This window comes from Sphaeramia orbicularis, chromosome 17, assembly GCF_902148855.1.
Source record: "Sphaeramia orbicularis chromosome 17, fSphaOr1.1, whole genome shotgun sequence".
NCBI classification, from domain to species: Eukaryota; Metazoa; Chordata; class Actinopteri; order Kurtiformes; family Apogonidae; genus Sphaeramia; species Sphaeramia orbicularis.
In genome coordinates this window covers 52,876,891-52,889,057 of record NC_043973.1, presented here as the reverse complement: position 1 = coordinate 52,889,057, position 12,167 = coordinate 52,876,891, and the positions used below count along the sequence as shown (strand labels likewise).

Genomic DNA, 12,167 nt, shown 5'->3' with positions numbered 1-12,167 from the left:
ATTTTAAAATTCTGGCCCAGCCACCAAAATCAGCATATTGCAAACAATGTCAAATTCCTACACCCATCTACCAAGTGAGTAAAAAAGGCACACTGACACATTTTAGCATTTAACATTTGACCTAGAACAAAAAAAAAATGTATTTAAACAAATGATGCTCAATGATGTTCAAATAATTTCAATGTTGATGAAAATTAAGTGTAATTTTAACAATATTCACTAAATGTTTTGTGCCATTTTAGGATCCGATCTGTAAAGAACATGTATAAATAAGTTGAGGCCTAAAATTGTTAAAATTGCATTTATTTTTCCTAAAAAGTTTCATTTTTTTCAGGTTATTCACAAAAGAAAAAAATTTGGAGTTGTTATTATTTATAAGCACAATGTAATACCTTTTTCACATTAAACCAAGAAGAAAATTTTGAGTCACTATTTATAGATTAAATCAATCAATCAATGTAAAGATGATGATGTTTCCATGGTAACTACGGAGCCTCTGAATGTCCAAATGGGTCATATCTGATGACCACGAAAAGATGAAGAACTGTATTTTACACAAATTATTTACACAGATTGATAGGATTAGTGGATCAACAGATATTGAACAGTTTAGATCAGCAGATGATTTTAGTCACCACTGGATGTTTGGGTCTTTAAGGGTTAAACCAAGACGAAAATTTTGAGTCATTATTTCTAGGTTATTAAACAATTATTTTACTTTAAATCATATTGGTCTGTATGTGGAACCTGAACTAAAATGATTTCAACATCCTCTGTCAATATCTCCAGTGTAATTTTTGCACTTTGCAAATTCATTCTGTGGGCCGGATTGGAACCTTTGGCGAGCCGGTTTTGACCCAAGGGCCGCACGTTTGACACCCCTGGGTTAGAAGGAACTCTGTGGGCAGGGAACCAGAGGGTTAAAGCAGTCTGTACTCAGGTTGGACACGTCTTTGCGATTCATCTCACCGGTGTAGATGCTGGCGTTGGAGGCTGGGATCCCAAACTGAGACTCGATAAATTTGGGGATGAAGGTGATGAAGGCGGTGACGATGGCACTCTCCGCTGTGTAGGACAGACTGACAAACAAAAAGGTGACGTTGCTGAGGATCCTCACAGCCGCCTTGGGCAGATCTAGAAGATGAAGAGAAGAAGATAAACAGAGAGAATACATTTAGCATTATTTGTTTATTGAAAATCCCCGAGTTGAGTTTCTTGTGCGGCTTTCATCTTACTGGTCCACAGCAGGGGTCCAACTCATTTTAGTTCAGGTTCCACATTCAGCCCAAGACCAGTAAAATAATACTATAAAAACTTATAAATAATGTCAACTCCAAACCTTTTCTCATGTTTTACAGTGAAAAAATTGAAGTTTCATTAAGAAATTAAAGGAAAATGTTTACATGTACAAACTATCCTAAAAAAAAAAAAGTGAATAATTTGAACAACCTGAAATTTCTTAAGAAAAATAAAGGTAATTTTAACAATATTCTGCCTCAGTTTATCGTTTTCACATGTGCATCACAACCTACAGATCACAGTGAATCTAATACACTACACAAATTCATTTTGGAACTGCTATGTCTGATACTTATTTATTACACATGTTATTACATTTTGTTATTATTCACAAAATAACAGGAAGAATATTGTTAAAATTGTGCTTACTTCTCTTAAAATATTTCAGGTTGTTCATATTTGTTCAGATTATTCACATTTTTCTGAAAGGATAGTTTGTAAATGTAAACCGTTTCATGAAATTTTTTTGACACTGAAACAGAGAGAAAAATGGGCAGTTTATTTAATGTGGAGTCATAATTTATTGGTTATTATGATAGTATTTTACTGGTCCAACCCAGTTGAGACCAAAATAGAGCTCCTGAACAAAAATGCTTGATTGTTAATATTTTCAGTGTAATTTTTTCAGTTCGTTCAGTTCATCCCACGGGTCAGACTGAGCCCCTCGGCGTGCCAGTTTTGGCCCACGGGCCGTATGTTTGACACCCCTGGATAAGACCATACAGCTGTACTATTTCTTGAAAGAAGTAAGCAGTCTTAAATCGGCTTGACGGAATAATTTAATCCTATCAGTGCATATGGTTTCTATGTCAACTGATTAGATTAAAATAATCTTCACTCTAAGAAACTAACACAAGGTCAAACCGAAGAATGAAGAGAAAATTCAGTTTGATTTAGGACTGCAATTAATTATTTCTCAATACGTGATTTTTAGATTTAATTATTTGGTCTAAAAACTACAGTGTCCAGCACCAAAAAGACACTGACATTTGTATTTACACCAGTTCTACTGGACAACCACTAAATTATTTAAAACCTTTGGTAGAGAAAATGTATAAAATGGTACAGTCTGGCAAATAGAACAGATGACTGGTGTAATCACTACATTCTATAATATAAGTGTGCAACATGTCATGTAAATGCACTGCTGCCAGTAGTACATTTCTTATATGTAGGGATTCCAGGGACTCTGAAAAGTCCCACCACCCTACTCCCACTAGGAACTTTTTTAAGGGAACGTTTGAGGTTGAGGTAAAGTTTTTTACCATGTAATTTCAGTAGCAATGCGATGAGATTTTTCTAGCCCCTAAGGACCCGGCACTACTTCCGTGTCATTTCCTAAATGGAATTTTCTCTCTATTTAACAATTATTAAGTGATTTATCACCATTTATTACAATATTATCTTCTGTATTTTGCATTTTTTCTGTGAAAATCAGGTATTTTCTTATAATTAATTAACTGATCATGTAGATGTTCATAAAAGCTCAGACTAAAATTGAGGGTTATTATATCAGAAACAGAGAAAACTGAAGAAAAAGTGACTTTTTCAGCAAATATATCAATAACTGAACATTAACCAAGTGTGTCCATCCACTGTCATTTATTAATCTACATGGGTTTTACTGGTGAATCAGTGTTGTAGAAGATGATGGTGTTTCCATGGTAACTATGGAGCCTCTGAACAACAAAATGGGTCATATCTGATGACCATGAAAAGATGAAAAACTGTATTTTACACCAATTATTTCCATGTATTGATAGGATTAATGGATCAGCAGATATTGAACAGTTTAGATCAGTATATTGTTTTGGTCACCAGTTTGGGTCTTTAAGGGTTAAACCAAGAAGAAAATTTAGAGTCATTATTTACAGGTTATTACAGTATTATTTTACTTTAAATCATATTGGTCTGTTTCTGGAACTTCAACTAAAAGCAGTTCAACCCCCTTAACTGTTAATATCTTCGGTGTAATTTTTACACTTTGCAAATTCATCCTGCGGACCTGTTTGGAACCTTTAAAGGGCCGGTTTTGGCCCACAGGCTGCATGTTTGACACCCCTGCTCTAAATTATTCAACAATCCCCATCAGGGAATGACAGCGTACAGTTTAAAGCCGTCATATTCGGTCCTCTCAGTCCGGTACCTTTGATGTCCTTGCCAAAGCCCATGGACGAGGTGACCGTCTGGTTCTTGTTGTTGCTCTTCTCCTTGAGGACGTCGTCATCACTGGACAGGTCATCCAGACTCAGCTTTTTCCTCCTCTTCTTCTTCTTGTGTCGGGGTGGCAGCTTCTTAGGGAAGGTGAACATGGGGAAGATGACCAGGAGCATGGCCACAGCACAGAGCAGGAACCCACTCCACCTAGACACATGACACCGAAAATACAGAGAAGCCATTTAACCCTCAGAACCACCAGTGCCTGGACCCTCAGCTCTTCCATAAATGGGTCAAAATGACTCGTGTTAAAATCAGTGTGTTTTCATGACACTTTTGTCATTTTGTCATGTTAAAAATAATCATTTGTATTATATTTTGGTCCACAATTTAATGTTTTAAATATATTTTTTGGGGCTTTTTTTTTTTTTTTTTTTTTATTTATTTAACAATTTTGAAATGTTTATAAAATATTTAGAAAATTTGAAAAGTATATAGACTATATAATATACAGTATATAACAGCAATAGAACAATGTTAACGTCCATTTAGTGAGTGAGTGAGTGAGTGGGTCTTTTGGTTTTGCTGTTGAATGAATGAACATAATAATACACACATAATATTGCATATATATTTTTCCACTGTACACACATTCTTTATATTCCTTCTTTTACATATGTTGTACATATTCTATAGTATGTTTTATATTGTGTGCTCATATTGTGTTTATATTGTTTTCATTTAATATATTGTATTAAAGTTTGTCCCTTCTTATCTGAGAACTACCGTCTAATTTTCGTTGTGTTCACATAAAGACAATTAACATCCTTGAATTTATAATCCACTTTATATTCATATTATACTCATATACTCTTAGTTTATCGTGTACTTGCTTACTTGGTTTTTTACCCTCGGCCCTCACCGCAGGGTATTGTCATCAGTTCGTCGTCCATCCGTCAGTCCGTGCAAAAACTTTGCCATGGACTGAAGGCTGAGGGTTTTCAAGTGCGGGCTCATTATGTTTTTTTATACTGTTGTCCTTTGTTGTTTTGTAGTGTGTAAGTATCCAGAGGAGAGACACACAATACATTTCACTGCATGTTGCACAGTGTATGAGACAAATAAAGCTCATTTGATTTGATTTGAATCTTGAATGTAGAATTGAACATAACATGCGCGCACTTGAAAATCCTCGGCCTTCAGTCCACGCCAAAGTTTTTGCACATATGGACAGACAGACAGACAGACAGACAGACAACGAACTGATGACAATACTCTGCGGCGAGGGCCAAGGGTAAAAATGATTCACTTTCAGACACTGTGACCCACCTTTGGAAGCTTGAGGTAGTAATACAAAAAAAATCATAATGTGCGCACACTTGAAAACCCTCAGCCTGACTTATCAGTGCACGCCAAAGTTTTTGCACATTTGGACGGATGGACAGTCAGACAGATGGACGGCGAACAGACGAGGGCCAAGGGTAACTACAATTTCATAAACTCTATAAAAGTTAGGTTAAAAATTGTAATGATTTCTGAGGAATACCTGGAATATGAAATAATAACTTTTCATGACAAAGATATTGCAATAAAATAACCTCACCGGTTCATTTTCAACCCACTTATGTGTCTAAGTGTTAAGTATAATGAAGGGGTGACTTCGGGTGAGTCAGTTGTAGGTGGACTACTTTTTTCCTTCATCTCTGCGTCTCACTACAGTGCAGATAAATAAGTAAATAGTCACGCTTTTGCTAAATCACCGGTACACTCATTCCATCCTCTTCATGCGTTCGTTGCTTATAATTCATGTAGGAAGTCTGTTCTGGGAGCTGGTGAGTCACTGGTTATGCTGTCATTTAGGAGAAAACATCACTGAGATCTGTAAATAGATGACTAACTGCATCTCACACAAGCCAACAGATTTACAACGTGTACAAGAAGGTGATGGCACAAGTTTATTCTTCGTTTTCTTTGGTTGGAAACAGTCAAGCAATAAATGTTTGAACCATTTGGATATGGTTCTGTTTCACATAAGTTAGTTTACCCCAGTCAGAATCAATTACAAACCTGGAGAATTTTTCACTCACAAACCTTTTCCAAACTACACTGGACACGTTGAATTCAGGTGTTTCTTTTCTATCTTTGCTTCCAAAATGCCTCAGAGATAGTTTTTACTTAACTTCTCTCAACACTGATTTTATTTTATTTTTTTCTATCAGTTACTATGATTTTAAATGTTCTACCTCTATATTTCTAAAATCACAGTTAATCGGACAGTAGTCATTGTCCTACATGTAGATTATTAAATCCAAATATTGTTCCATCATGAATGATGATGTTTTGGAAGTCTGCTGCTACTGTCCGGACCACAAAACCCTAGATAAGTCCATTCAGTACATGTCATCAGAGTAAGAAACTGAACACAAATGAACTGAAATGCATTTATCATAGTGGTTCATTCAGTTATGAAATGTACACCTGTTATATTGTACACTATATGGACAAAAGTACTGAGACACATTTAATTCAGGTGTTTCTTTTCTAGCAGGAGTCTGGGATATAAAACAATAATGACTCATGTCATAATATACTTCTATATTGGAGTAAATATCATTGCATTGGTTGGTTTGGTTTAAATTGTTATCTTTGCTTCCAAAATGCCTCAGAGATGGGTTTTACTTAGTTTCTCTTGATGTTTCTATCTTAAATCATCATGAACCGGACAGTTTAGAGCTGTAGCCGTGATGTGTCCCAATATTTCTGTCCATATAGTTGAGAAACATCAATATTTCCTTAAAAGTTTAATGGGAGATTTTTCTTCCTAAGTGAGATGTGATTAAAATAGATGGTTAGTTGTGGTAGAACATTATTATTTACAGTCAGAGCAGGAAAAATATTTTAAAAATAAGAATAGGTATACATTACATTTTAGAAATTGAAATAGGTAGAACATTTAGAACCATAGTCATGGATAAAAAACAAAATTAAATCAATGTTGAGATACATTATGTAAAAACCATCTCTGAGGCATTTTGGAAGCAAATATAACAATTTAAACCAAACTAACTAATGCAATGATATTTATCCCAATATAAAACTATATTCTGACATTAGTCATTATTGTTTTATATCCCAGACCCCTGTTAGAAAACAAACACCTGAATTCAACGTGTCCACATACTTTTGTCCATATAGTGTAGCTCTGGTTCTTGAGCTGTTTCTGTTCAGGATTCTTGAAACAAACTGTGAAGGAAGCCATGTTCCCACCAGTTTTGAACTCATATGAAACCATACTTGTCCTACTTTCTTGAAACTAGCTTTCCTGAATGTAGATGATTAAACTCAGCACCAGGCCATTTGTAGAGAAAACATCTTTTTTTTTTCTATTCCAGCTGGGAACCAAGTTTCCAGGTTTCAGAGTTATTTTCGTTCAAAATACTTCTGACAGCTTCAAATCAGGTGTGAAAATCAGATCTGCAGCTGTTCCAGGCTGGTGGAAATCCAAGCGAATCCAAACGTTTCACTACAAACCACATGAGGAACACGGACTCCTCTTATTGAACAGATGAATCTGGGTCAGGAGCAGGAAAGAAAATGCACGAAGAAGGTTGGGTGTTGTGAACCAATGCTTATATCTGTCAGAGAAACGTTGGAATGTAATTAATAATAACTGAATCTGCCGACATTAGGACTGTTTAGTCTCTGTTGTAACCTTTTTTACATCTTCAAACGCACCAGTGAATCCCACCACTGTACTGGGTCACATCTTCTTTCATTATCACACCAACAGGTTTACTTTGCTTTACATTTCCTGATATGATTTCTTTATAACCTTGTGGTATTTTATCCGTAGAACAACTGTATAAACAGCTCTACTACCTCTGTGTTACATGTATTTAGTTTTATTTATTTACTGGTTTATTTAACAGGGACATTGTACATTCATTCACATTGCTATAAATGTAGAGTTAAACCAGTGGCTGTTTGAAAACAAGACCCAGAATGTTCTTCAATATGCACAAAAACGCACACATTTTATAGTTTTTTGACAAAAGCCGACAGTTTGGACTCACCAGTTGCCAATGAAGCGAGGGTCGCTCTGATCAATGTTGACCACCGTCTTTGGGTCCACGTAGAAGCCGATGAGGACCCCCCCCAGCAGGTATCCAGCTGCTGGGCCCAGGGCTCCCATCACGTACATGATGGCTAAAGAGGAGGACACAGATGATGAGAAACAAATCTCATAATGTATGAAAAAGGTAAAAAAAAAAACAAAAACAAAAAAAAACCAGTCCCTTTTATCCCAGTACTCCGTCTCCTTTTAGCTCTTTTTGGGTCTACACACATTCTAGAAAAAGTATCTGCTCTTTAGCTGCAACATGTTTTACTTTGTGTTGGGCTGAATGTTCTGTGACTTATTTCTCATCGGGGGCTGCAAAGTAATCAATAATTGGTTCCTAACTTCAATATAAATTGTCGAGTTGGAATGGGTGGAACTGAGTCGACTAATGTTAGTCTTTGCAGTTTGGACATTTAACAGACACATTTAAACACAATACAGCTAACAAGTTTATGGAAACATAACTTAAGACCTACCATATCAAATTTAATACCTTTTAAAGAATTTTTTACGGTATTAAATACCGATTTGGGTACTTCTATGAAACTGGTCGCTAAAAACAGGACATGGGGGCTAAAAATTCAAACCAGATGTAGACTAATGTTATGAAATAAGTTTGGAAGCACTTTGGGTCTATTTTAAAAATAAATACTTACTGAGATAAAAGAGAAACTATCAAATAAAACATGTTTATATTTTTTTGTATTATTTTTATACAAAAATCCACATGTGACACAGTCAAAAGGACACGCTACTACTTTATATATATATCTTTTATTCTCTCACAGGTACATTTTTATGGAATCGAACTAATTATTCAAGGCAGAGTGTTTCACAAAAATGACCGCTGTTGCAAAATCACTTGATTTATTTGCGTTTAAATGCACAGGTTCTGCATGTAACACTAGTGGACACAATGGGTCACATACAAAACCTGGAATGAGACTGAGATTTATGAAAAACCCACATGTGCGGATCAGAAAAACCACTAAGATTGACACATTTAACACAGCGTCTTCATTTATAGTCTATATAAGACCATTTACAGACATGTTTTCACATCTAATGCACTGACACCTAGGTAGCTTTTACTGTCCATATTTGGGTCCTATTTCTGGACCTAATATTTAATTAAAAATTCATTAATTTTGGAATGGCCCAGAGCAAGAGTATAATATTTTTATATTTATCTGAGGTCATCATTAGGTACATCCTGGGGGGAAACATGTCTACATTTCTTTTTTATTATTGGGTCTAAAAAGCTATAGGTACCAAAATGAGCCCGGTCTCAAATAAGCACCCATTTGAAAATTCAAGACTTTTAAGACTTTTTAAGACCCCATGGGAACCCTGTTTATTAAAAACCCACATATACTTTCCATATAATACACCTTTGACAGACTCAGTTTTGGCCCCCCAGCTGCATGTTCCCAGTAGGAGATAAAAACTTAATGGGACTCTTTTGGACTCTTCAACACATAATTAGAAAGATTCATCTGGGGAAAAAAAGCAAATTAGTTTTTGTCAACACCTTTGTCCAAATTACTAAATGACCCAAACTCAGTGACATTTGTGTGACTTTAACCTTTACGTAACATTGAAAATCAAACTAATCTCGCATTAAGAGCGACACAAAAGGCCATGTGTGCAGGTCATGTGTGCAGATCATATGACTGTGCAATACTGGGCCGCTTGGGGCTGAGGATAAGATTTCTCCAATTAGAGGGAATTAACATCTTAGATTCTTTGGACAGAGTTGAAGGCAAACACCAAAATCCAGTGGCGTGACTTAAAAACTCAAGGCTGGGCCAGGCACTGGACCCTACCAGTGTTATCTAACTGGCAGAGTCATGGGAACATACTGGGAGCTCTGGGTTCATGTCAGACGTAGTTTTAAAGACATAGACATTTTAATCATCAGAGCTCCATTTTCCTACTTAACCTGACAACTTCCTGTGTTACATAGAAAACATACAACCAATTGTGGTGACTTTCTGCTGATTCTACGCAAAGAAATTTAGCTTTCACAACACTGGCTTTGGTATGAATAAATTGCATAACAAGTAGGTTTATTTTCTTAATCAAAAATCACTGCAAAGCTGATGCGATATCAGAATCAGAGTCAGCATTATTGACCAAGTATGTGAACACATACAAGGAATTTGGCTTTGGTTTTTCTTAGCTTACGTTGTGCAATTTCAACATAAACATGAACACACTTAAAACACAGACCTAATATAACCAAACATTCCACTAGAAACAAGGACAACAATGGGTTGAAGAGTAGTATAAAATGAATAAAATAACTGAGTAGATGTGTGTGGAGATCCGGTCTATTAAAATATACATTTATGTACAGTGAGAATTTATGTTATACTGACAAATGTGTTGTCAATATTTGTTGCCAATCAAAACTTCAGTGTATTCTAGAAGAGGCTGCAGCAGTGTGAGCCCTGCAGTCACTCATCTGAAGTGCATCTTCACACAAGCATATTTTCTGACCTTCTATCTCATCCAACAACTCGACTATTACATCATCTGACTGGGATATCCACATCCCGGGATGATAAAGCGTAGTGATAGGATTGGCAGCTTGGGCTTTCCAAGGGGCCCAGCGGCATTGTGGATAATCCCTTATCTAGCAGGAGAAGAGGGAAAACCCTTGGCTGGCAGGATGCCGTGTTATGCAACGTGATGCAAACCATCAGGGGGATAAAAGACCACTGGGCTGCTGGTGGTAAGACCAGCAGAGAGTAGCTGAGATTTGAGAAGCCAACCAGACACCAGTGAGGAAATATAGAAAGACAGTGAGGGTGAAGGAGAAGATCAGCATAAAAGAGTAGTTTAACTGTTAAAACTGGATAAAACCAAGAGGGAGAAAAGCCAAAACAGGTGCAATTAGCAACAAAAAAAATTTGTTCCAGTGTCCTTGTATGTCAGCGTCATGTTCTATCTGAATCAATACCAGTTAAATGTGTTAGGTTGTCAGGTTCTGTTCTATGTTCCAGTCCTGTGGTCTGGATGCAGGAGATCGGTCTCCCAATAGAAGTGGGCAGGACTTTCACTGGAAGAGAACTCAACTAATTCAATCAAAGTCCATATTTGACTTCTAACAGTGATCAATAGGAACTAGATTAATATCTCTCATCATTTACATGCTATAAATCATCAAAATATGGACCATTACAAGTAAAAGCATATTTTTAATATTACAGAAATTTGTCAAAAATTCCAAAATCAATATTTATTAATACTGTGAACAAACTTTCTGGTCATTGTCCCAAGGAAGCTACAAATAAAATTTGAAATGAATCCGACCAGCAGTTTCAGAGAAGATGTTTGAGAATAATTGCCAACGATGATGACGACGGCGATGAAGACGCCGCCGACCACAGCACCATAACAACAGTTCATGACCCATCAGCTGATGAGATAAAAAAAAAAGGCTTCCATGGAATGTGAGGAGGACTTTTTTTTTTTCTTCAAGTCATATTCAAAGTATGTTTGACTGACTTGTCAAACTATCGTTGGTATTCTTAAGGGAAATGTTTGTAAACACTACAACACTGACTTCCCTCTAAAAGTGAACTGAGATGGAGAATGGTGAGGGAACTAAAATCACAGTTAATCAGACTGTAGTCATTTTCCCACATAAATCCAAATATTGTTCCACCATGAATGATGGTGTTTTGGAAGTCTACACCTACTTGCTGTGGCACTGTAAAGGGGGGATAAACATGACAAATTCATGGGGCCCAGCACCTCGGGGGGGGGGGCATAGAGCAGTGGAGGAGGTCCAGTGAATACAGTGAATACAAGTTAGAAGTTGTAAAAATTTTGTGTAAGATCTGCTTTATAATTGAGGCTTAGAAGCCAGGAGTCAGACATTGAAAGCATATTAAGTTTCACTTTCGCTTCACGCCAGCTTAGTTACGTTAGTTATGGACCGCAACCCCCCACCCCACCCCAAACACACACACTTGACAAGACACAGAATTTTATGAAGGGCCCACAACATTTACCTTTTATGGGGCCCACAGTTGCTAGCGGCACCCCAGCCTTCACCTATTACATAGCACACCAAATGGACAAAAGTATGTGGACACGTTGAATTCAGGTGTTTCTTTTCTAACAGGGGTCTGGGATACAAAACAATAATGACTAATATCAGAATATAGTTTTATATTGGGATAAATATCCTTTTATTGGTTAGTTTGGTTTTAATTGTTGTATATGCCTCAGAGATGGTTTTTACTTAATTTCTCTCAACATTAATTTTTTTTAATCCATTGACTGTGATTTTAAATGCTCTACCTCTAAATTTCTAAAATATTTTTCCTGCTCTGACTGTAAACAATAATTTTCTACCACAACTAACCATCTACTTTCTTCACATCTCACTGAGGAAAAAAAATCTCCCATTAAACTTTAAGGAAATATTGATTGCGTTTATCTCAAATCATCATGCATACAGCTGTAGACATGATGTGTCACAATATTTATGTCCATATAGTTTATAAACCAATGCTAGCTTTGATATTTATCCTAATATAAAACTATATTATGACATTTGTCATTATTGTTTTGTATC

General features: G+C 36.3%; 1 protein-coding gene across 2 annotated transcripts in view; it reads right to left on the bottom strand.

The window, feature by feature from the left end:
• Positions 1–12,167, bottom strand: part of LOC115436896 (solute carrier organic anion transporter family member 5A1-like) — a 53,567-nt gene that overhangs the window by 17,970 nt on the left and 23,430 nt on the right. For both annotated transcript variants that reach the window (XM_030159867.1, XM_030159868.1), the window contains exons 3-5: positions 7,530–7,662; positions 3,446–3,663; positions 970–1,134 (exon numbers count right to left, since the gene is read on the bottom strand). In XM_030159867.1, coding sequence (XP_030015727.1) covers positions 970–1,134; positions 3,446–3,663; positions 7,530–7,662 — 516 coding nt within the window. The remainder of the gene's footprint in view (positions 1–969; positions 1,135–3,445; positions 3,664–7,529; positions 7,663–12,167) is intronic.